Here is a 23,112-nt window from a genome sequence, read left to right on the forward strand (position 1 = left end):
TAGTAACTCAACTTACTATAGAATGTCACATGTGATAGTGTCATAACAACTAATTAACAACAGAAGGATCATAACATTCTTTTACTAGCATTCTTCTTTGTCAACCTTATTTTATCTTCAAAGTAGTCTTTATTAAGAAAAATTTCTAGCTCCATCTCTCTCTCTCTTTTTTTTTCAAAAAAAAAAAAAAAAAAAAGGAATAACTAGTGGCAATCTACGGTTATCTACTTCTTCCAGGCCCGAGAGGTTTAACTCCATCTCTCTCAATCAATTTAAACTAGCTATCAAACTATATTTTTTTCCCTAATAAGTACGATATTAATTAATATAGAAAAACAACAAAAATCTGGTGTATTTATTTGAGTCTAGATAAAACTTTGCCGGCTTTTTTTATTAACACCCCAAACAATGTTGAATACACCCCATATTTTAAATAACTTATAAGCCCTAATATGCAATGACAATTTTGACCTAATTAAATATATGAATGGAGCACCACCAGAAAACGGAAGACATGGCCGGCCACCATTGGTTAACACTACCCTATCTGGATGGGAATGAACAAAGCTTCCCATTTGGGGATTAAGGTAACTTGACCATCTCGTATTGCGCTGAACCCCGCAAGTGTTTGTCATAGCAATAGAAGCAAAGGCAAGTAGGATGGTGAAACAATCCATTATGTGGGTAAAGCCCATATGGATTAGGATTGTTTTCAATATAATGTCCAGAAAAGTATGGAAGTGACGGTTGCTCGTATGTCTAGGAAAGGGATGAGGAGCTCCATTGTGCATGCGGGACCCAAAAGGATTGCCATATCTAGGATAATTGTTTGAATTATGCACATAACAGTGTGGATTGTCTGTATAAAATGTGGAGTTTATGTTGAGAGTGTAGTGTGTGAGGATATTATTGGAAGTAATGTGGGGTGTATTAAGATAAATTTTAATTGAAAAAACAAATGTGGGGTGTATTCAATAATATATGGGGTGTTAATAAAACAACCCAACTTTGCCCCAGATTTCAATCTGGACAAATAAAAAAAGAGTTTCTTGCAAACTACAGATATATATGACTAATTGACTACCCTTTAATAACAAATCACCAATAAATTTGGGTGGTTCCTCAAACCAACCTGGACGAAGGAAAAAATAGTTTCCTACAAAATTATAGATTATGGTAATGTTAATGAGACTAAATTTGCAAACTAAGTGATGCATCCCCAATTGGAATAAGCACGTTTATCAACGTTTAAGTAATAAACCAATTATCAACTTTCATGTCCTTTACTTTCCAAGACTTTGTCTACAAATTTAGTCTTTCTAGCATTACCGTACAGATTATGACTGTCCTCTAATAATTACTAATCAACTATCAAATCGGGTGGTTCCTCAAATCCACTGTCAATCCATGCCGAGCAAGTCTATGAGCAACCTCGTTAACCTCTCGCTTTACATGTTGTTGGAGCTTCACCGTCGAAACTGAATCGAGAATGAACCTGGTATCATTGAGGAATGGACCAAACCAACCTGAGAAAAGTCTTCTCCCTCTTGAGCTTTTGTGGCTAAAGCTCTTGGGCCAAAAGCCGCCATGTCTTGCTGCCAAACCCTCAAACTTTGAAGCACAAGCCGCCCACGAAAGTCCCCCTTTCATCTCGTAACAACTTACTGCATAAATCCTTAGTATTTTGGAGTGGAATTATAGAAATTGAAAACAAAGTACCAAAAAAATAAAAAATAAAAAAAAACGGATTAAGGAAAAACAATATATTTTTCCAATAATTCATCAACATCTTCGCGGCTTTCGACTCGAACGGGACTCTCGTTGCGGTTGGAATTATCAAACACTTCAGTCAAGTAATCAGCAATAACGTTGTCCATCAATGCCTCAAAGCTTGCAAACGATGAGTCCACAGCAGCAGCAGCAGCCCCGTCAAAACTAGGGTCGCTAAAAATGTCCTCCGCCATGAAATCCACGTTGTTGCACAGAAAATTATCGATACCGTCGTCAGCAGCGGCGTCGACAATTGGATCGATCACTTCAGAAGTAGGTTCTTCTTCTTCCAAACCTTCAGGCAATTCCGGCATGAATTCTTCGATATCAAACAATATTATTTCAAAACCCTCGTCGTCATTCTCCAAACCCTTCGAGTTCTTCGTCTTCTTGAACGATGTTCGTTGATACAGCGTCATCGAAGTTTCGGGTGGACTCCTCTTCTGCTCCTCGCGCTCTCTGCTCGGAGATGACTTCACCATTGCGTCGAATACTTCTTCTACAACGCACACGAGAAGCAACACACAAGGACACGTGAGTGTCAAAAAACAGAAAGACCTGGCAAGTTTTGCCAAAAGCATACAGAACAGGTAGCTCCTTTTTTTATCGTTTGGGAATATATGTATCGGTGTTTCCTAGTGCTAATGGGATATGGTTTCAGAGGAGGAAAGGGATTCGAATTTACGGGCAGTCGTTTTACTGAAAGTTAATATTTAAGTGGCTGAATTCCACTATTTCAACTCATATATAGGGTTGTACTTGTAATTTTCTTTTTGACTTTTTAGTCAAAATAGTTTATGAGATTTGCATAACTCATCACTTTGATCCCTGAAATTTAAAATCAATATAAATGGTCATTGAATTTATCCATCATCAATCATTTTGGTTATTCTACGAAAAATTATATTAAATAAGGATCAAAATGATAAAAATACCTTTAATTTAATAAACAATGGGTCAAATGATTTGACAAAAATTGAGAGCATTTTTGTCATTGTATCGTTATTTAATGGAAATTTTTCATGGAATGACCAAAATGATTGATGGTACACTTCTATTGATTTCAAATTTCACGGACTAAAGTGAGGAGTTATACAAATCTCAGATACCATTTTGGCTAAAAAGCCTTTTCTTTTTATGGTTTTGCCAAGTGATGAAACAAAATACTCAAATCCAACCTTGCCACTACAATTTTTTGGTTGACAACTGGGCACAAGCTCGACAGAAAAGAAATAATTACGTAAGAAAATATCAAGAGATTATGAGACTCCAACTATATCTACAACTAGTAGCCGACGACAAAGAAAAAGCTTATTCAAAAGAGACTGGACCCAAATTAACTGCATGACAAACCCAAACACATTGCCATTACATTTTCAATTTATAGCAAATAATTTTCATCCAATTTTTACTTGAAATTGATTTTCACTATTTTTTTTCTCCTACACAATTTAGTTATTTTTAACTTTCAGATTAAATAAACAAAAAAAATTGTAAATAAATAATAGTGTGTAGGATGAGAAAAAACAATGTTGGAAAATCACTTCTCTTTTCCTTTCCTACTCAAGTGGCATCCTAATATGTCATTTGTTGAGAATTTGACAATGTCAAATAATAACACTCTCCTATTGTGATAATTAGTACACAATTGTATCAGATCAAAAAAATAAATAATAAATAAAAAAAATAAAAAAGGTACACAATTGTAAAGTTTCTAGACAAGAAAATGCGTTGGTCTTGACTAATTTGGAAAAGATTATTCCTGCAACATACGTCCTTTTATATTTAAAATCTATCAACGGTTGAATTTCATTTTATTCTAGATACGTACTCGTTTGAAAGTGTATTTAAAATGATTAAAAATATTTTTTTATGAAAATATTTTAAAACCCATATTTAGTAAAAATGTAAGAAAATCTCGAATAAAAACAATTAAAGTACTTCCTACAAGGGTGCTTCTCACACCCGCTAGTTAGAAACGAATGAATGAATAAATTGATTGATTAAACACATCGCTAATGTACATTGTACACTATGGATTACAAATTGATAATGTGCTATGATGACAAAAACATAAACCACAATCAGGTGGTGGTGAAATTAGGGTTGCACTGAATTTGCTGTCCCCTTTCTTGTGACCTTTAATTGGTGGTATGTTTATTTGGGCACCCCAAGTCAGCGGCGTCGGGAAGAAGATGTGTGCTCGTGGGCCCTAATATCGTTCCGTATTCGGTCGGCGTACATGGGTAGCCGGACAATCTCCTCAATCTTCTCTAACAACACTTCCTCCGTAATATTATCGTTTATGCTTCGCATTACCTGTTTGGGATGACAACAGCGTTTCATTAGTCCTAAACAAAACCTGAAATCAGAAACAACAACTACTACAACAGTGTTTCATTAGGTCGGCTATATGAATCCTAGAATGCCATTGCGCTCGGTTTTGGGTCACGTCTTCGGTAAAACCTGAAATCAGAAAGAAAAAAAAAAACAAAACAAAACAGTGCTGCATGATAGAAGTACCTTCTTATAGGTATTGAACTCATTTGGGGTTGATTTGTCCGGCCTAGTCCGCATACACACCCACGCATTTCCACCGGCATCCCATGCGCACTCTATAATCTTCCCCGAACAAAAAGCAGGATCCAATTCATCTGCAAGTTGAGTTGGAACACCAAGGTATTAGATTCCAAGCTAAGTTGAAGTTTTCAAATCAAATTAACGTAATTAGATACCCACTGCAGTATAAATTAATGCACTTTTACGCTCATAAATTCTGGAATTATGGTTTTACACTAGAATGCAGAAATCCTGCAGTTTCAGTACCAAGGTACCAGACATTTGGAGCTGGAACTAAAACGTCGTCCATTAATAATTATAAAAATAGAAAAATATCAAAAGTCGACCTTTAAAAACAACCCTATAGCCTCCCATAAGCTTCTTCTTTCCGCGCTCGTTCAGAAAAAGTAGCTCACGGCCATCGACTCCTAACTGTCAACACAAAACTCATTTAGCTTATCACCTATAAGTTCATAAAGAAGGAAATGGAAGAGAAAACTGTAACTTGCAACCGCAAAACTAAATTAAAATAAGAAAATGTGCAGTTCGAAAGAAAGGGTCATTATATAACCTCATAGAGAAAATCAACTGAATTCATTTCAGGAAACTTCCACTTCAAAAGACCTTCATGCGTGCGGGGTACATATGGATCGTCCCAGCCCTGAAAAAGATGAATCATCAACAAATTTTGCTATAGAACTGGTGATATCTCATCATAGGAGAATCAAGTTTTGTATTGATAAGCAATTGAAGTAAAGCAGAACGGATAAACTACTTCACGGGAGTACAAATCAACTCAGCTAGTTCTAAACAGCAACCAAAAGGTTATTGTAAGAAACCAAAACAGGCAATTCAGTATCAAACACAATTTGAACCTTGGTCATACAGCCTACCCCACTTAGTGGGATAAGGCTTGGTGGTGGTTGCTAAATTTACCAAATTACTCGTTTCTATTGTTCATCATCCGCATATAATCACATAAGTTACTTATATAAAACAATATAAACACAAAATCACTCCTCAATCACCTGGAATATCAGACCATCTGATGCATGTGAAAGTCCAGGAATGAATTTCCGCAAAAGCTTGTTGACTGTAGATAGTAACCAAAAACCCTTCCTCCTTACCTGATGAACATCTATAACAAAGTTAATCACCAATCTTAAGAGAATATTCACAATAAAAAACATTTAGGGTAATCTCTAATTATCAGGATACATACACTGAACAGTTCCAAGTCATATCTGTAGTAAGGCTCCACACTCCTGGAAAGAGTATCCCGTTCCATATTTCGAGGCTCGATCACTTCTTTCTCAAGCATCTTCCATCGTTCATGGAATGGCAGCTGGACCATTTGTGGTTGCCAGTTTATCAATAAATTGAAGTATCCTTATAATGAATTCATAAAAGGGAATTCTTAACAGCAGAACATTTAGTTCAACTCAAGAGATTCCCAAAAATGCGATGACTAGAAAATAAATCCAAACGAAAAACAGCGGGAGGGGGACTTTTCAAGACAGATTCCCAGAGCATTATCGTATATCTAACCTCTACAAGAGAGACTTGGTTGATTGCAATGACGTCATAAATGAGGTATCTTCGGTCTTGCTTTTGAGTATTTGGGTCAGTGTCAATTATCATCTCTCCATCAAGTAATGTGAAGTTGTGAGTCTTCTCAGGCATAACCTTAAGAAGAATAATTACATAGGAGGGAGTCACTTATGGATAACTTCACATCAAACTACATGCGTTCCATGTAACAAAACTGCAAGTACATACGCACCTTATTTGAGAATTTGCAAGGGAACCGCATCTGGACCCGTCGGAAAAAAAATTTCCTATCAATCAAGTAACAGCCGTCCCATGTAATTAGCATCATATAACGTGTTCCATCAGCTTTCCATGTGGCATAGTAATAGCGCTGCCGTAACAGTTGTTGGTTGTCCCTACAGAGTACAAAACGATATTAAACTTTGGAAATGGAGGGAAGATCAATGTAAAGTACTGAATTTAGTGTTGTATGGACCATAAAATGAGTATCTTTAAAATGATAGTATGCCTTTAAAAACATGTAAGGCAATTAGTCTCCAGCCTGAACCAACTAAAAAGCAAGATCTGGAATTACCTATATCGTGCAGATATTATTTGCTACAAAACCAAACATTTCTAGACATTTTATAATCTATACATTGCAACAGGCTAAGTGCTGAAAAATTAGTAAGACTGAATTTATAAGCAAAAAGGAAGTTGGGCTGAGAAATTAGCCGTCCATTCTTAAAAACATATTTTCGATGATAAGTTCATTCGCCCAAAATTGGTTACTGAACTTCCAAATTACAAACTAAAAATATCCATGTTTAGACATTTTCAATGATAACTAGCTGAACAGAAAAAGGCGCCTTCAGTTTATAATGCTGAAAACAAAAGATTCAAAACCACTAGAAGTAACACAACTATACGGCTATTTTTACAACAAACCTGTTGAGCGAAACAGGGTGCGACCCAGGAAATTGTAAATTCCCTTTACCCTGAAGACATAGCCAGAAATAAGTTTATCAGAAAATAAAAACAGCAACATCATGGAGAAGGAAGAATTTAAATGTTCACATTCCATCTTAATATACAAATCATAACACAAGGCACTAGACTTGAGTGCCTACCCTTCTATCCATATTAAGTGCATCATAAACGGCTTCTTGCATTGATTTTTGCTGGTTAAAAGGTATTCGCTCACCCAAAACATCATCAATCATCATTGCTTCATTTCTCGCATGATTGGCCTAATACATTCAAAACAAGAAAAATTAAACAAAAGGAATTATCCATTTCAGTCACAATCAGCAAAAGCGGAAGGTGCAATTTGTTTTCCAGGCAAAGAACTTAGAAGTGTTTAACTGCAACAAATTGTTGAAGGGGTACTATTATTGGCAATCCAAAATCTCATTGTGCACTTGTCATAAGTGTATATTTCTTTCTAAATATAGAAAGTTTGCAATGCACCATGAGATTTTTGGATTGCCAATTTTTTGTTAAAAACCACTCAGATGAACGACAAACAACTGAAAGGACAGCAATAACACACATAATGCTTCCAGTTCCAAACAATTAAGTGTGAGTGTTAAACCATAAAAAAATCTATTCGGCCTCCATTCTAATTACGTCATTTGTCATGCAGCACTACAATTCTCTAATCTAAAGACATTTTACATACACAACTAACAGTCTACCAGTGTATTATAATGGCCTGTACTGCAGTTTGAATTTCATCACCGAAAAATATCACAAGCACAATTTCTAACAAATAATTTGCATATAAGCATTTACTGAAAAGTGGTATGATAGCCAGGACATCAAGCTTCCAGTTTGGTAATAAACAAGAGAAAAATTCCTCTCCTAAAAGCAGAATAGGATGAACAAGCAAAAATATTTAACAATACATACATTTTCCTGATGCATCACAGCTTCAGCTGTGTCATCCAGATCGGAAACTCTCTTCCACTCTGGAGTTTGAGGGCAAAGAACTGATTCTGGTTTTCTCTCTTGATAAAACTTGTAAAGGTCATCAATATAGTCCTGTTTGTATATCCCTGGAGGACGTGCCCTGGCAAATATATTTATTGCCTGCACAATTGTCAGTCCAGATTGAATATTTTTTAAATCATAACATAGACTCAATCGGAACAAAAGTAACTACCACACAACCAAGTACTTACCTCGGTAACTGAAATTGATTCGTTGCGTACAAGAAAATGAACAATCATGAAACCTGTGCGGTTATGCCCATGTGTACAGTGGACAAGTATATACCTCATTGGGTCTGTTCTACGGGAGAAAAATTGTGATACCTAAGCAAAGAAAAAAAATCGCAAAATCAGACATATTCCTTCTCGAATTTCAATAGGGGGTCCTCTGAATTCGCAGAGGCAGCTCACCTCATAGAGAAATTTATCTACAGCTGCATTATCAGGTACCGAATCCCTTCCTCTGCATTGTATCTGGCGGAAAGACAAATTTGAGAACATAAGTAAAGAACTAAAACTACCTTACTAACTAGGACCAGAAACACAAATTACGCTTGCCTTAACATGCCGAATGCCTTCTTTTGTCCAATCCGAAAGGGGATAGTAACGAGTAGTGTTCGTTAAATCAATCACTAAACCGAGCTTGAAACATAAAAATCAATCAGCACAACAACATCATACAAGATAAAGTACAGTACTTTACAGAAGAAAAAAAAAGGGAATATAATTACTTCTCTTCCTAGCAGTCTTTGCTGATGAATGACTTGCTTTGGAGTGTATGTAGCACCAGCAATATGGTCATTGAAAGACTCACCAAGAGGTGCTTTTGATGGAATTATACAACTTATTTCTCCACCATATGCAGGGCAACCAACCCAACCTACACCGCGAGCGAAAACCGGAAACCCAATTAACTACTAATACAACATGATTAATCCATGATTAGCAATCACACTAATTCAATCACTAATCGGTGTTAGCATTGCCTACCTTCAGGAAGCATGTGTCTATCAAAAGCTTGATGATGATTTCTGTTCTGAAACCCAGAATCCCGATATGGGTTTTTTCTCTTGAATCCCAATCTTCTTTCTTCTCCATCCTAATTAAAAATTAAGCATAACCCAACAAATGAATCAACTAAGAAATCGAAACGATGTGATTAACAAAATTAAATCCCAATTTTTGTGTTTTGTATTCAAATTCTTTTTTCCATTTTTTGGGATTGGGATTTTGAAGATAAAGCATAATTAAACAGTGATGTGGATCTGTGGGTGTTACCATTTGACTAGGGTTTCTTCAATCTGCTGAATCGATGGGACTCAGACAGTAATTAGGGTTTTGGGTTCGGATGGATCAGACTGACTTGAGGGAGACGTTGAGAGAGAGAAGTTGTGGAGAGAGAGGTAGAGAGGCAACCAGCTAATCGGTGTCAAAGAATACGCTCCGTTTATAAAGCTTGGGGGAGCCGCCACCACTATCTGCTCCTTTTGCGCTAATTTGTGTTCGTACTTTTGGTTTCTGTGTTCACACTTTTGGTTTTCTTTTGAAGATCCCTATTACTCAACTCTATTTCCAAAAACTTTGATGAAAAAATGGTTTTTTCATTTGCATTCCCTCTAAAAACAAAAAAACCATCAATCGAATCGTACCAAAAGTTAAATATTCAACAAACTCTACTAATAAAATTAGAATAGTACCTAACGAAAATTGACCGCACGATGAACAGACATGATCTCTGAATCCTCTGGATCCCTAGGAAAATAATCTAGCGATGATCCTTTTCCAATAAAATTGATAAACGACCTCATGAATCACCTATGACGTGAGTAATACATCATTTTTACTTAAGTGCAATTTTCATTACAAACGATGCTCGAAATTGAGTTAACTCATCATTTATTATCTCGATTTGAAAATCTATCAATGTTGTTCTTGAGATTTGATATCACATATCAATTCAATTTCTAGAAGTTCTTGAAATTTAATACCGTGTATCCATGTTTTAAAACATTGATAATTGTAGTTAAGTTACTTATTAGCCTAAATGCAAATCAAATTTTTCTTCTCACCGTTTAGATGATGATTGTATTAATAATATATATTAACATGAATTATAAATGATGTTTTTATTAAGTACATATAAATATTTTAGTCAAAATTGAATTATTTTTTTCTGAAAGGCAAAAAAAATATAATTTTTTTGAGTCAATCATGTTTTGGGCTTGAATTTCATGAATCAGCTTAAACATTAATGGACCCACATAGGCCCATCTTGAGGCCCGCTCTGTCGTCAGACGGCATCAAATAAAGCGCCACCGTATCAGGTCCCCCCTCTCACTCTCCCGCTTCGTTTGTTTGGTTGAAGAAGCTTCGAAGCCCTAGCTGTCGTCACTGTTATCACCACAATGAAGCTCGTCAGGTTCGTCTTCCTCTTCAAACCCTAATTCCTCTTCTTCCTCAGTTAAAAGCGCCGTTGGTTTTCCACTGATTGCCTTTTTTGGATGTTTTTTGGGAAATTTTGCAGGTTTTTGATGAAGTTGAACAACGAGACAGTGTCGATCGAGCTCAAAAACGGCACCGTTGTGAACGGAACCATCACAGGTATACTTCTCCTTTCCTCGCTTTACTCTCTTTCTTTCTAATTTGTTGAATTAGGTGAGGTTTTTGGATAATTAGGGCTTTACTAAACCCTAGGGTTTTGATTAGGCTTGGGTTTGGAATTTCGTGTTTATAGAAGAAGTGGGTCTTGTTTAAGTTTAATTTCGGTTCCGTATCACATGTACTGTGTACAAAGACTGAGATATTTATAGTGAAACATGGAATGCACAATTTGTCGTTTTTACTCTGTGGAGCATCTCCAGTGAACTGAGATTGTATGTTTGTTACCTCTGGATGTTTTTAGAATTAAGGTTTTGCTCATCCGGTGCTATCATTTCGTATAAATCGGCTGTGGGGAAGAACCGCTCAAACGTTGAATCAGGGCGGGTTTAGCGTATACTAGGGTTGCAATTAAGTCTAATTTTGTTGAGTTCTTAATGTCTTATTCAGTATAAGTATGGTATGTACATTGTATGTTAAATGTGTTGAATGCTCAGTAATTTTAGTTTTTCTACTTACGTAGATTATTCAGTGAACGGGATATGTCCAACTATCTAGAGTTCGAGAATCTTGAATGATTTTCTTACTTGGCATTGGGTACATTTACATCTAAAGAGGTCAGGATTGTTTTAAGACCATTGTTTTCTATACAATAGTTGTAGCACACAATTTTGAAAGGTTTCCACAATAGATTATTATAGTGTATATGTTTATTTTCCCGGCATCTATATCGTTGTGATTTCTGATAGAGAGAATTCCTGGGGTGTTCTTATCCTTTATGCTGAGAACAAACATATGCGAAAATCGGTTGTGTATTTCAAGATGCTTCTATTTCCTTTTGAAGTTCATGGCTCAAAGACGCTTGCAAGTGTGCTCAGCATTGGGTTCCTGAGAGTTGGGGATGTAATTTTGCTTTATCTCTAAACTGATGCCATTTTCAGCCCGTAATCTGCACGAGCACTCATGATTACTTCAATATATTAGCTATCTGCAGAACACTCGATTTTAAAATTTGGAATGGCAAGGATATGCTTTCAAGTTAGCGCTCACGTAAAAGACGTTGAAAGCTTATGATGCCTTTTTGTATTTTAGACAATGTTTGTAATGAAAATTACGACCATTGCTGTACATAATACAAATATGTCTGCGAAACAGCTCTAGTTGTATTACAAGTCTCCAAAGGAGATCCTTGTGTATTGCATAATAGCATCCAGTAAAGGTTAAAAAAGCTTCAGCTTTTTTTGAATGGACTGCCTTGTAGAGATAAATTAAGAGATTTAACTTAAACTTTTTAGATAGATTATCATCTTAATCTGGGTGCGCACTTCCACATGCGTTGTTTTAAACTACCGTACAGGAAGGGAAAAGTAGCTGTTCTGATTGGTAACTTTGCTTGTCGTTACAGGTGTGGATATCAGTATGAATACTCATTTGAAGACGGTGAAACTTACACTCAAGGGGAAGAACCCAGTGACTCTGGATCATCTCAGCGTGAGGGGTAACAACATTCGATACTATATCCTTCCTGACAGCCTGAATCTCGAGACTTTGCTTGTTGAAGAGACACCTAGGGTCAAGCCCAAGAAGCCAACTGCAGGTACTGCAACCTTTGTGTTTATCATATAAACTCTCTGAACGTATTCATTCCTCTGCTATCTCGCAGTCCTTGCCATTAATCATCTTAATGGGTTTCCTGTGTTTATTTTCAATTACAGGGAGGCCTATGGGACGGGGGCGTGGCCGTGGACGTGGTCGCGGACGTGGCCGTGGCCGTTAATTTTTGCGACACCGGGTTACGTAAACTCCTCTATAGGAAGGAACTTGTCATTGTGATCTTGGAGACGTTAACTGAGTTGCGGTACTGTACTTTAATTTGTTGTCTATGCCCAGTGAATTCTTAAAGTTCTGTTAAGAAGTTAATCAAATATGCTTTTGACATCTCATATCTCCGGTGCATGACGAAATGTTTTAAGCTACTTGAATTACAGGTTTTTAAACAAACCTACGGTAAATTGAGTAGGCATATCCCAATTACTGTTTATTTTTATTTTTTTATGAACGAATGATATCATCTACATTAAAAGGTGGGGAAATGGGTAAAGTCTTGTACTGGGCTAATTATAATAATGTGGTTCAAATTCGTCTCGAGCAAAAATCGAACCTAAAATTTTTTACTTATAAGGAAAGAGGAATATCACTAGAGTGGTTCTTGTGCGCTATTGTACCACTAAGTGTAATTGGTCTAACACATAGGGTATGGTTAGAAGTGTATTTAAAACAACAAAAAGTGTTTGTAGATTATTAAAAGCGATTTGGTCATGTTCGGCAGAAAAAATTAAAATTGTTAATAGATTAAAAAAACACTTGAAATGCTTTTTTAAGAATAACACATTCTCTGAGCTTCTTTGAGTAAGCACTCCAGGGTGGACCTGTTTTTTTTTTTTTTTTTTTTTTTTAAATGTAAAAATTTCAATGTGCATCTAGTATAACACTTTACTGCAACTGATTTTAAACAAAAGTGTTTTTTAAAGAAGCAATCCAAATGAGCTGAAAGTGTTTTACAAGAAGTCAATAGTCGATGTCGTATTGTTACTGCAGCGAACGTTTTAGACTGTTTTTGTACAAGTGTTTCTTGAAAGCATGTGCTTCTATATAAAACTCTACTAACTCAAAAGTTGGAGAGATTTTTCAGTGTGACCGTCATACGGGATGGTATATAACATGTAATTACATAAATAGTAGAATATGTGTGTCAAAAAGTTAATAACTTAAAAAATAAAAATTTTCACTACTTACATAAAAACACATAATATATCACTCGTATTCCCGTCACTATTAAAAATTTCTCCACCATTTGGTCATACGCAGTCAAAAGCACTTTTAGAAATTAGACTGCAAGTCCAAACATACCCTTAATAAACAAGAAGAGTTAACTTGACATCGTATTCCCATGCGGGTATTTTTATCCACTTGTTAACAAACAGGGGGCCAAAACCAGAAATCCCAAATAAATCGTACAAATATTTTCAAATTCGTCAAACTTTTTCAACCGGAAGAAAAAGAAACCAGCGATGGGGAAAGCGTCGGGAGCGAAGCAAGCGGCGGTGGTGTTCGGAGCCCTAGCCGTCGGCTGGCTGGCCATAGAGCTCGCCTTCAAGCCCTTCCTCGACAAGGCCCGCGCCGCCATGAACAAGTCCGACCCGGCCCACGATCCCGACGAAGACGACGCCGTCAGGGCCACCGAGGCCACCGTCAAAGCTGCCGATACCGCCGCCGACGAAGCTTCTGGAACTCTGTAAGGTAGCAGACTCCGAACACTACTACTACTACTAGTACAATCTACCGAATGGATAGGCAATAACACTGTAGATTTTGGAATCTTTGAATTCGAAAATTGTTGGAATTGACGAAATTACTGGCTGGCCGGTCAACTTTTTGATCTCTCTCTCTCGATTTATTTTCTGATTTCTGTTTAATCACTTTTACTTAGTGCTTGTGAAATTAGGTTTTAGATTTTAGGGTTTAAGATTTGATTGCTGCAGTTGCAATTTTGCAAAGAAGGAAGAGCAGTGTGACTTTTCGTGGAAGAGAAAGTAGATTGTTCTAGAAATCCTGGGTTTTTGGGCTCAGCTCATTGGACTTTAGTATATGACACTATCCGTAAGGCCCATAAGAACCTATGTTTTGTGGGTTTGGTTGGATTGAGGAACAAAAAATAATGGCTTTATATGTAGTTGTTATTATTATAGAAGACCGGTTTGGAGTCTTTAGAATGATTGAAAGCGTTTTTTGGTGAAATTGGTTTTGGGTTTCAAAACACTTTAAGTGTTTTTTTAGAAGAAGCATCAAATATATGCTTCTTACAAGAATTACTTAAAAGTACTTTTTCAGGATTCACTTAAATTTTTTCTGCGAATTGATTTCAAAGTATTTTCATCAAAAACGCTTTCAGTCATAATCATTGTGAAACGCACACAAGTTGGGAAGGGGACTCGAACATAGGAAATTTGCATACATCTCTTAGTCACTTGAGCTCTAAGTTTCGTCGACCAAAATAATGATTTTGGTCAATGAACTTATCATAGGTAGTAAATTAATTGGAAAAATTGGCTTTGGCCCAAACTTATGGGCCACCATAAGTTTTGAAAACGTGTCAATTCTTTTTTCCTGCCTCCCTCCTTGCCCCAGTTGTCAAATTGGTTGCATTTTGAGTCAATTTCTATGAGTGCTACTAAATCTACTTCAATGTCTTATTTTTTCACCCACATGATAATCTCACTCACCATACAAAATTAAAAAAGTAAAATGTTATTTCCCCATCCATCATTATTCTCAAAATAACCATAATATTTTTTTTTTAAATAACTCTAATATATCTTTAAATAATATTATAAATAAATAAATAAAAATAGAAAAAAATGAAAGAAAATGCAAGACCTAAGATCTAGACATTCATCTGTTACTTCACAACTAACGTTGCCCTGCAGAGACTCTAGATCACCAAACCACTTTCTTCCTCCTTTTTTGTCAAAACCGTAGATCTCACACCTCATTCTCTTTTTTCTTCATTGAAGTTTCTCGCCTTCATTTAGCACACGCCCATTCCTTCCTCCAACCTTTCCGTTGATTCTAACTCAAATCTTTCCCAACCTCTTTCCACCAAAGATATCACACCCCACCCATCATTATTTATTTATTTATTATTTTAAATTATTTTTTGTTTTTTCAAAATTTTAGTACCGAATTAAATAGGAATTTAAGAGTCTTCTTCTAAAATGATAAATATGTTATTAACATTTTCATTAAATGGTGGGTGGGGAAATAAGACACCGGAGTAAGAATATCACCACTCATTTCTATTAGTAACGATATCCGGAAGGGACGATAATAACCCTTGTTTTGAGGGTAGCTAGACAAATTTGACGATGGGGGCAAATTGACACATTTTTAAATATTATGAAGCCCATAACAAAACTGAAAGTCAAGGGAAAATTGGAATAAATCAAGGAGGAATTGATAACTAATTTATGAGGATGTTTCATTGAAATGAGAATGATTTTTTTTTTTTTTTTTTTTTTATACACGAAGCGATGGTAATTTTCATTAACACACACGAACACAATTATAAAGATTGTTGTATTTGTATGAGTACATTCTCTAGTGACCAATAGACTGATCTATAAATAACTCAAATAAATAAGCATAAACAGTAAACTCCTAACGGCTCCTACAAGCACTTCCGTACCAATCTGCCACAAACACAGCAAACGCAGCAGACCTAGATTGAGGCGAACATAATGTTATTATAGTTGGCAAGCTAGAGAAAAAAAAAAAAACCATTGGTGAGAGCGATACCCCATCAATTGCTGGGCAAGACATCACCCACTAGATGTCGTACATACGAAACGTACACTAATGCAAGAATAGAATCCACCGTTCTCTTATATCCACCGACCAGGTTCTCTCTACCTGAGACGATACTGCATCTGCATCTGTAAGATCCACCGCTCCTGCAAGCCAAGCAAAGTGAAGGTGCCATAAGAGTGAGGCTGTTGCTAATCATAAGTCGGAGCAAGGGGCCAGCGGCTGAGGTTGGGAGTAGATCCAGGGTTTGGTTTTTTTGGGGTTGTTGGTTGTTCGTGCATGGAATAAACTACTCTGATACGTGATTATTTATATATAGAATAAGTAAGTAATATCAATGTGAGTTACGTTTAATGTAATAGCAAACACATAATTAGGCTTACAGCTCTGTTGACACGAGTGGAGTCGCTAACCAAAAAGGAGGAAGATTTTAGTATTTTTGTAAAAGAAAGTAAGCGAAAGGAAAAAAATGTGGAAGATTTTAGAATTTTTGTAAAAGAAAGTAAACGAAAGAAAAGATGCTCATCGAAATTTCTTTCCTATATCAGGAATAGCAATGTACGTATGACTTGCATACACATTCATAACTTTTTACGAAAAAAAATTATGAAGCTAACATCTGCACCAGCGATCATATTGGCACCATTCATGAACTTGATCTGTCAATCTCGTCAGCACCGCCAATGTCCTAGTCCAACATCTTCCCATTGTCTTACCAGCATTTGTATTTAATAGATTTTATATTCATCCACTGGGTCAGTCTATAGCCTTCGACCCTACTGCTGAGAATGGCTTAGATGGACAGGGATATCGCAATAGTGATGTTTTGATGCAGTAACACAAAGCTATGTGAAACGAGACTTACACATGCTGGCATGTAAAGTGTCGACGGAATTCCAACTCCTAGTATTTCCAAACAATCTTTCTTTTCCTCGATTTGGTCACTCTCTCATCTGCTTGTCATCTTTTTCCATGCATTTCTTGTGATTCTTCTAAATTTAACCCGCATAAGATCTCAAAAGTAATGGCTTTCATTCGCCGCTGTCAATTTTTTTTTAAAACAAATTCGATGAAGGTAGGAGTGGTCAGTCCGTCATAACGTGACTCATGAACATATGATTTTAATAAACACAGAGTTAACGCAAGCTTCATTATGTATAAGTTAATAGTTAATACCACCCAATGACCGTGAATTACAATACGTAACGAAAAATGACTTCTATTTTCATCTATGTATTTTGTAAATCACATTCTTAGTTATATGTAGTTAAGTTAGAGATAATATCTGTGATATTAGTAAGTGCACCATGTTGAGCATAAATTCTTTATCATGATTTACCAAAAATCTATGACCTTTTATCAAGTTGTTCACTTGAGTTTCAACTACTTTTGTGGCCTCTTGTAATCTTTTAAAATGCGTTAATTCCTCCGTATTATCAGACCAATCTCATTTTTTGTCCGTTTATGTTATCAATATCGTTCAATGAGAAAAACTCTCTTTCTATCAAAAATTTGACGAATTGACAAATTTTGAAAGATTATAAAGTACGTATGATTTGCATACACTTTCATAACTTTTTACGAAATAAAATTACGAAGCTAACATCTGCATCAGCAACCATATTGGTACCATTCATGAACTTGATATCTCAGTCTCGTCAGCACCGCCAATGTCCAAATCCAACATCTTCCCATTGTCTCTTACCAGCATTTGTATTTAATATATTTTCTATTCATCCACGTGGTCAGTCTATAGCCTTCGACCCTACTGCTTGAGAATGGCTTAGATGGATGGGAATACCGCAATAGTGATGTTTTGATGTTGTAACATAACATTATATGAAACGAAACTTACACATGCTGACATGTAAAATGTCGACGGAATTTCATCTCCTAATGTTTCCAAAGAAAGATATGCAAGTGTCCACGGAATTCCAACTCCTAAAGTTTCCAAACAATCTTTCTTTTCCTCGATTTGGTCACTCTCTCATCCGCTTGTCATCTTTTTCCATGCATTTCTTGTGATTCTTCTAAATTTAACCCAGATAAGATCTCCAAAGTAATGGCTTTCATTTCATTCGCCTCTGTCAATTTTTTTTTTGAAACAAATTCGATGAAGGTAGGAGTGGTCAGTCCGTCATAACGTGATTCATGAACATATGATTTTAATAAACACAGAGTTAACGCAAGCTTCATTATGTATAAGTTAATAGTTAATACCACCAAATGACCGTGAATTACAATGCGTTACGAAAAATGACTTCTACTTTTATTTATGTATTTTGCGAATCACATTCTTAGTTATAAGTAGTTAAGTTAAAGACAATATCGGTGATATTAGTAAGTGAACTATGTTGAGCGTAAATTCTTTATCATAATTTACCAAAAATCTATGACCTTTTATCAATTTGTTCACCTGAGTCTCAACTACTTTTGTGGCCTCCTGTAATCTTTTAAAATGCATCAATTCTTCTGTACTATCAGACCAATCTCATTTTCTGTCTGTTTATGCTATCAATGTTGTTTCAATGAAAAATAACTCTCTTTTTAACAAAATTTGACGAATTGAAATCACGTTCCAATCTGACAGGCACTAGGCATGAGACATTAGAGGAGATATTAGTTTAGGGACAAAGATATTTTCTTGGATACTTCAGTAGTATCATTAAATTGTTATTTTTTTTAAAATATAAAGATTAAAATATAACATTAAAATATTCAGAGTAGTCGATATTCCGAGTCACCTAGTAATTTTTATCTTTATATATATATATATATATATATATATATATTATATATAAAGAGCTAGGAGGCCCCTGTGGGGTCATCAGCTTCATCAAAAATTTTAGGACAAAAATGTCTCCCAAACAAAAAAGTTCAAGAACAATTCAAAATAATGCACCAAATAATACAAGGTATTTTCATCGTATAAACAGTGTTTTTTAATAATTAATTCATTTTGTACAGTGTTTTTTTCAATTAGTACCTCACAATAGGCTAGTAATAAGATGATTCAATCAGTTGTTTATTAAATATTATTTTCTCTATTTTTAAACATGTTCAAAATATTTTAAGAGACGTGTAATGATGATTATAAAAAAGATCTTTCGCACGCGCATAATAATACATTTAAAACGTGTAAGTCGAACGTAACAAACTGTAATTTAAAAAATATCTTCTGTATATTCGTGAGCGCGTACATGAAGGCTAGTAGAAACAAAGGAAAGCAACCATTCAAACAAAGGAATGCCTCTCTGGAAATCAAGGGGTGACAAACGAAACTCGAATTTGAAGACCGTGATGGTATATGACTCATGAACAACATCACTCTCACTCTCATAGACATGGGCATGTCCTTATCCAATATTTTTCCCCATCGTCTTACCAACTTTATATATTTATTTAACACGTGGCGAGCCCACAGCCTTTGACTCCATTTTTTACGTTTGCAACGTGTCATGCCAATTCCAAACTCTAAAATATTTTAAAATATTTCTTTACCTCGATTTGGTCACCGTGCGTCTAGTCATCTTCTCTTTTTTTCTCCATGCATTTATAGTGACTTCTTTTCTTGTTTTTTTAATAAATTTGTCGGATGAGATATCAATTCAATAGCAATGGCTTCCAAGTTCCAACTGTTTTTGGAAAAGAAATTGGACGAAGGTGGGAGTGGTCAGTCACTCGTAACGTGACTCATGAACATATGATTTGAATAAACCACAAAGTAAATCCAAGTTTGTTTATGCCCTAAGGTAATACCTAAGGAGTGTGATATTCACACATTCCTTTTTACTTCTTCTATATTTTTTTGGTTTTCGATCGTTAGATCGGATGAATTGAAAAAGATCAACAAATAGAAATTAATAAGGGATGTGTGAGAAGTAAAAAATGATGTGTGGATAGCACACTCCAATACCTGAATGACTCTAATCATGAGATACTAGAAATCGTAGCAATAGAAAGGTTGTTCTTTGTGATCGACAGCTCATGAGTTTGAGTTGTAGATATAATATCTTTGTCATTAAAGAATAAGATTGCAAACAATAGATGTTTTCCTCCTAATCATTGAAAAGCAAAAAGTCTTATTGACTTGAAGCCTGCCCACAACAAAATCGTAGCAAATAGTCTCATATATCAATATATTTGTCAATATTATGCCATTGTATAAATGGAGGAGGAGGTGGATTGAAAAAGGGGTAAAAAACCATTTTTATGGAGAATAAAGCTTCGATAGCAACCTTTCACCCTGGTGTCGTTGGGGATGGGGCAGTGGTGCCTGGTTCCTTGGTGGCTCACTCTCCATCCTTCATTTTACTCTTTTCCAATTTTAATTTTATTATTAAATCGAATTTTAAGTATTTTCTAATTTCATTTTAATAATAATGAATATTTTTAAATATTTTTAACTGGAAACTAACAGAAGTGAGTAAGATTGCTCAGCCCCTGCATATAGTATCGATGATTTGATACAGATCTTAGAACTTTTTCCTTCATATGTTTACCAATATTAATGTAGTATAAACCATTAAATGGAAAACATTATCGCCCGTTACTATATATCGTTCATGCAATTTACGTTCAGAGTATCTTCAAACCAACTAAAGATTTGTGTTACTAAACCAAATGATCATGTCCGAATACATTGACATAGATCATGTAAGAAAAATAATTTTTCCCTCCAAATTCGAGAATTTGTCCGCAAGTAAATAAGAAACACAAAAATGTCGGTCAAATTTTCCAATGAGTTCGTCAACGACATCCATTCTTTTCCTTCTCTCTCTTCCTCCTCTTATCCTTGAGAAGAATAGGAATCACCGTACTTTAACATGGCTCTTCACTATCCTCCCGTCAACCCTACTTCACGTCGGCCTCTCATCCAAGCCCATATATGAAAACACTGCTTTTAATTGGTTTAATCGTGGCCACCGCACCTAAATTTTATTATTATTTCCTTGATTATAAAGAATTGACGATGTGATGCGATTAGACACACAACGACTCTTATTAATTGCTTTGATTTAGACACATAATGACTCTTATTAATTGGCTTATACAAAGGAAAATATTACTTTTATACGATATTCTATGGTAATTTACACTATAATAATAACAACAAAGTCATATTTCATTAAGTGGTGTTGTATTTGTACGGTTCTTATAACGCCAATACGATCGGTTTTGCGCCAAGTCTTTTAGCTCTAAGTATTTTATGTTTTTTCTTAGAATCTTTTTCCAAGTCTTTCTCAGTCTTCTCTGCCCCTTTTACCCTAAGTATGTGCCACATAATCGTAATACACTAAGACCTACTCCAACTGTGACATCCCACATTGTCCAGGGGAGTGATCCTTATATGTATATTCTCATCTCTACCTAGCACGAGGCCTTTTAGGAGCTCACTGGCTTCGGGTTCCATGAGAACTTCGAAGTTAAGTGAGTAGCGCGCGAGAGCACTCCTAGGATAGGTGACTTATCGGGAAATTCTCGTGTGAGTTCCCAGAAACAAAACCGTGAGGGCGTGGTCGGGGCCCAAAGCGGATAATATCGTGCTACGGTGGTAGAACGGGCCCGGGAAGTGGTCCCCCCCCGGGGCGGGATGTGACAATTTGGTATCAGAGCCTAACCTTGGCCATGGTGTGTCGACGAGGACGTCGGGCCCCTAAGGGGGGTGGATTGTGACATCCCACATCGCCCAAGGGAGTGATCCTTATATGTATATTCTCATCTCTACCTAACACGAGGCATTTTGGGAGCTCACTTGCTTTGGGTTCTATAGGAACTCTTAAGTTAAGTGAGTAGCGCGCGAGAGCACTCCCAGGATGGGTGACCCATCGGGAAGTTCTCGTGTGAGTTCCCATAAATAAAACCGTCAGGGCGTGGTCGGGGCCTAAAGCGGACAATATCATGTTACGGTGGTGGAGCAGGCCGGGGAAGTGGTCCTTCCCCGGGCCGGGATGTGACAATTTGTTTTCTGGGAACTCACACGAGAACTTCCCAATGGGTTACCCATCCTGGGAGTGCTCTCGCGCACTACTCGCTTAACTTCGAAGTTCCTATGGAACCCGAAGCCAGTGAGTTCCCAAAATGCCTCGTGCTAGGTAGGGATGAGAATATACATACAAGGATCACTCCCCTGGGCGATGTGAGATGTCACAATCCACCCTCCTTAGGGGCCCGACATCCTCGTCGGCACACCACGGCCAGGGTTAGGCTCTGGTACCAAATTGTCACATCTCGGCCCTGGGCGGATCACTTCCCGGCCCCGATCAATCACCGTAGCACGATATTGTCCGCTTTGGGCTTACCATTCCCTCACGGTTTTGTTTTTGGGTACTCACGAGCAACTTCCCAGTGGGCCACCCATCATAAGATTACTCTAGCCCCCTTCTCGCTTACCTTCGGAGTTCCCATGGAACCCGAAGCCAGTGTGCTCCCAAAAGGCCTCGTGCTAGGTAGGGATGAGAATATAATATAAGGATCACTCTCCTGGGCGATGTGGGATGCCATAATCCACCCCCCTTAAGGGTCCGACATCCTCATCGGCACACCACGGCCAGGGTTAGGCTCTGATACCAAATTGTCACATCCCGCCCCGGGGGGACTACTTCCCGGGCCCGCTCCACCACTGTAGCACGATATTGTCCGCTTTGAGCCCTGACCACGCTCCCACGGTTTTGTTTCTAGGAACGTGATAACTTCACGATGGGTCACCCATCCTGGGAGTGCTCTCGCGCGCTACTCGCTTAACTTCGGAGTTCTCATGGAACCCGAAGCCAGTGAGCTCCCAAAAGGCCTCGTGCTAGGTAGAGATGAGAATATACATATAAGGATCACTCCCCTGGATGATGTGGGATGTCACACCAACCCTTGTAATAAAACTCAAATTTTAAGTTTTAAACCTATTTCAACTTGCTCCCTTGGGCCAATTATGAGTTTTAACCCAAAACTCATTTTTGGGGCAAACTTAGAGCATAATTCCATCTGAGATAGTGGTCTACCCTGCCATATATGCGTATTTCTTTTAGTTTTTTATATTTATAAATTCATTGAATTCAACGGCTAAAATCTAATATGAACAAATCCAACGGTAAAAAAAGAAGAAGATCTAACGGTCCAAATTTGAATCCAACGACTAAATTAATTAAAAAAACAATTCGTTCATGTGTTTCATATTTTTTTTCATAGTGTTCCACAATTGTCATGGCGTTCGTTTAGTGATTTTTTAATATTTATCAGAACCTAAATATTTTTTGGTTAAAATGTTCATAAAATTAAATTAGGATAGTCAACTTATTTTTTATAA

At 36.7% G+C, this 23,112-nt stretch overlaps 3 protein-coding genes and 1 long non-coding RNA gene across 4 annotated transcripts; 2 read left to right on the top strand and 2 right to left on the bottom strand.

Moving 5' to 3' along the window:
* Window positions 1-3,753: 3,753 nt before the first annotated feature.
* On the bottom strand, window positions 3,754-9,391 carry LOC103947570 (mRNA-capping enzyme-like). The gene is made up of 17 exons (XM_048585795.1): window positions 9,129-9,391; window positions 8,841-8,949; window positions 8,582-8,730; window positions 8,409-8,492; window positions 8,262-8,324; window positions 8,043-8,174; window positions 7,771-7,950; window positions 6,990-7,109; window positions 6,808-6,857; window positions 6,113-6,275; window positions 5,878-6,015; window positions 5,552-5,674; window positions 5,358-5,456; window positions 4,901-4,990; window positions 4,677-4,761; window positions 4,294-4,424; window positions 3,754-4,089 (listed from the first exon to the last, which is right to left on the bottom strand). The coding sequence occupies exons 1-17, from the start codon at window positions 9,129-9,131 to the stop codon at window positions 3,946-3,948; spliced, it is 1,863 nt and encodes a 620-aa protein (XP_048441752.1). The 5' UTR covers window positions 9,132-9,391; the 3' UTR covers window positions 3,754-3,945.
* Window positions 9,392-10,114: 723 nt separating this feature from the next.
* LOC125478077 (small nuclear ribonucleoprotein SmD1a) lies at window positions 10,115-12,391 on the top strand. Its single transcript, XM_048585845.1, has 4 exons — window positions 10,115-10,269; window positions 10,375-10,451; window positions 11,854-12,045; window positions 12,164-12,391. Exons 1-4 carry the CDS (start codon window positions 10,256-10,258, stop codon window positions 12,223-12,225), a joined length of 345 nt encoding a protein of 114 aa, XP_048441802.1. The 5' UTR covers window positions 10,115-10,255; the 3' UTR covers window positions 12,226-12,391.
* A 1,017-nt stretch (window positions 12,392-13,408) lies between these two features.
* On the top strand, window positions 13,409-13,887 carry LOC125478078 (outer envelope membrane protein 7). The gene has a single exon (XM_048585846.1). It carries the CDS (start codon window positions 13,520-13,522, stop codon window positions 13,745-13,747), a length of 228 nt encoding a protein of 75 aa, XP_048441803.1. The 5' UTR covers window positions 13,409-13,519; the 3' UTR covers window positions 13,748-13,887.
* A 1,722-nt stretch (window positions 13,888-15,609) lies between these two features.
* Window positions 15,610-16,505, bottom strand: LOC125478079. The gene is made up of 2 exons (XR_007258896.1): window positions 15,804-16,505; window positions 15,610-15,726 (listed from the first exon to the last, which is right to left on the bottom strand). It is a non-coding gene; the product is annotated as an uncharacterized LOC125478079 (long non-coding RNA).
* Window positions 16,506-23,112: the final 6,607 nt, after the last annotated feature.

This window comes from the organism of the source record quoted next, unplaced genomic scaffold (assembly GCF_019419815.1).
Source record: "Pyrus x bretschneideri cultivar Hongxiangsu unplaced genomic scaffold, Pyrus_bretschneideri_v1 Contig23, whole genome shotgun sequence".
Lineage (NCBI taxonomy): Eukaryota > Viridiplantae > Streptophyta > Magnoliopsida > Rosales > Rosaceae > Pyrus > Pyrus x bretschneideri.

Excerpts from the sequence above, each read along its gene's own strand:
- LOC103947570 (XM_048585795.1), bottom strand. Across the intron at positions 7,110-7,770 it reads CTGTGATGCATCAGGAAAAT|GCCAATCATGCGAGAAATGA; the intron begins GTATGTATTGTT and ends TGAATGTATTAG. Across the intron at positions 5,675-5,877 it reads ACCAAGTCTCTCTTGTAGAG|CTGCCATTCCATGAACGATG; the intron begins GTTAGATATACG and ends CAAATGGTCCAG.
- LOC125478077 (XM_048585845.1), top strand. Across the intron at positions 10,452-11,853 it reads TGTGAACGGAACCATCACAG|GTGTGGATATCAGTATGAAT; the intron begins GTATACTTCTCC and ends TTGTCGTTACAG. Across the intron at positions 12,046-12,163 it reads GCCCAAGAAGCCAACTGCAG|GGAGGCCTATGGGACGGGGG; the intron begins GTACTGCAACCT and ends TTTCAATTACAG.
- LOC125478078 (XM_048585846.1), top strand. The coding sequence starts at position 13,520 with ATGGGGAAAGCGTCGGGAGCGAAGCAAGCGGCGGTGGTGTTCGGAGCC.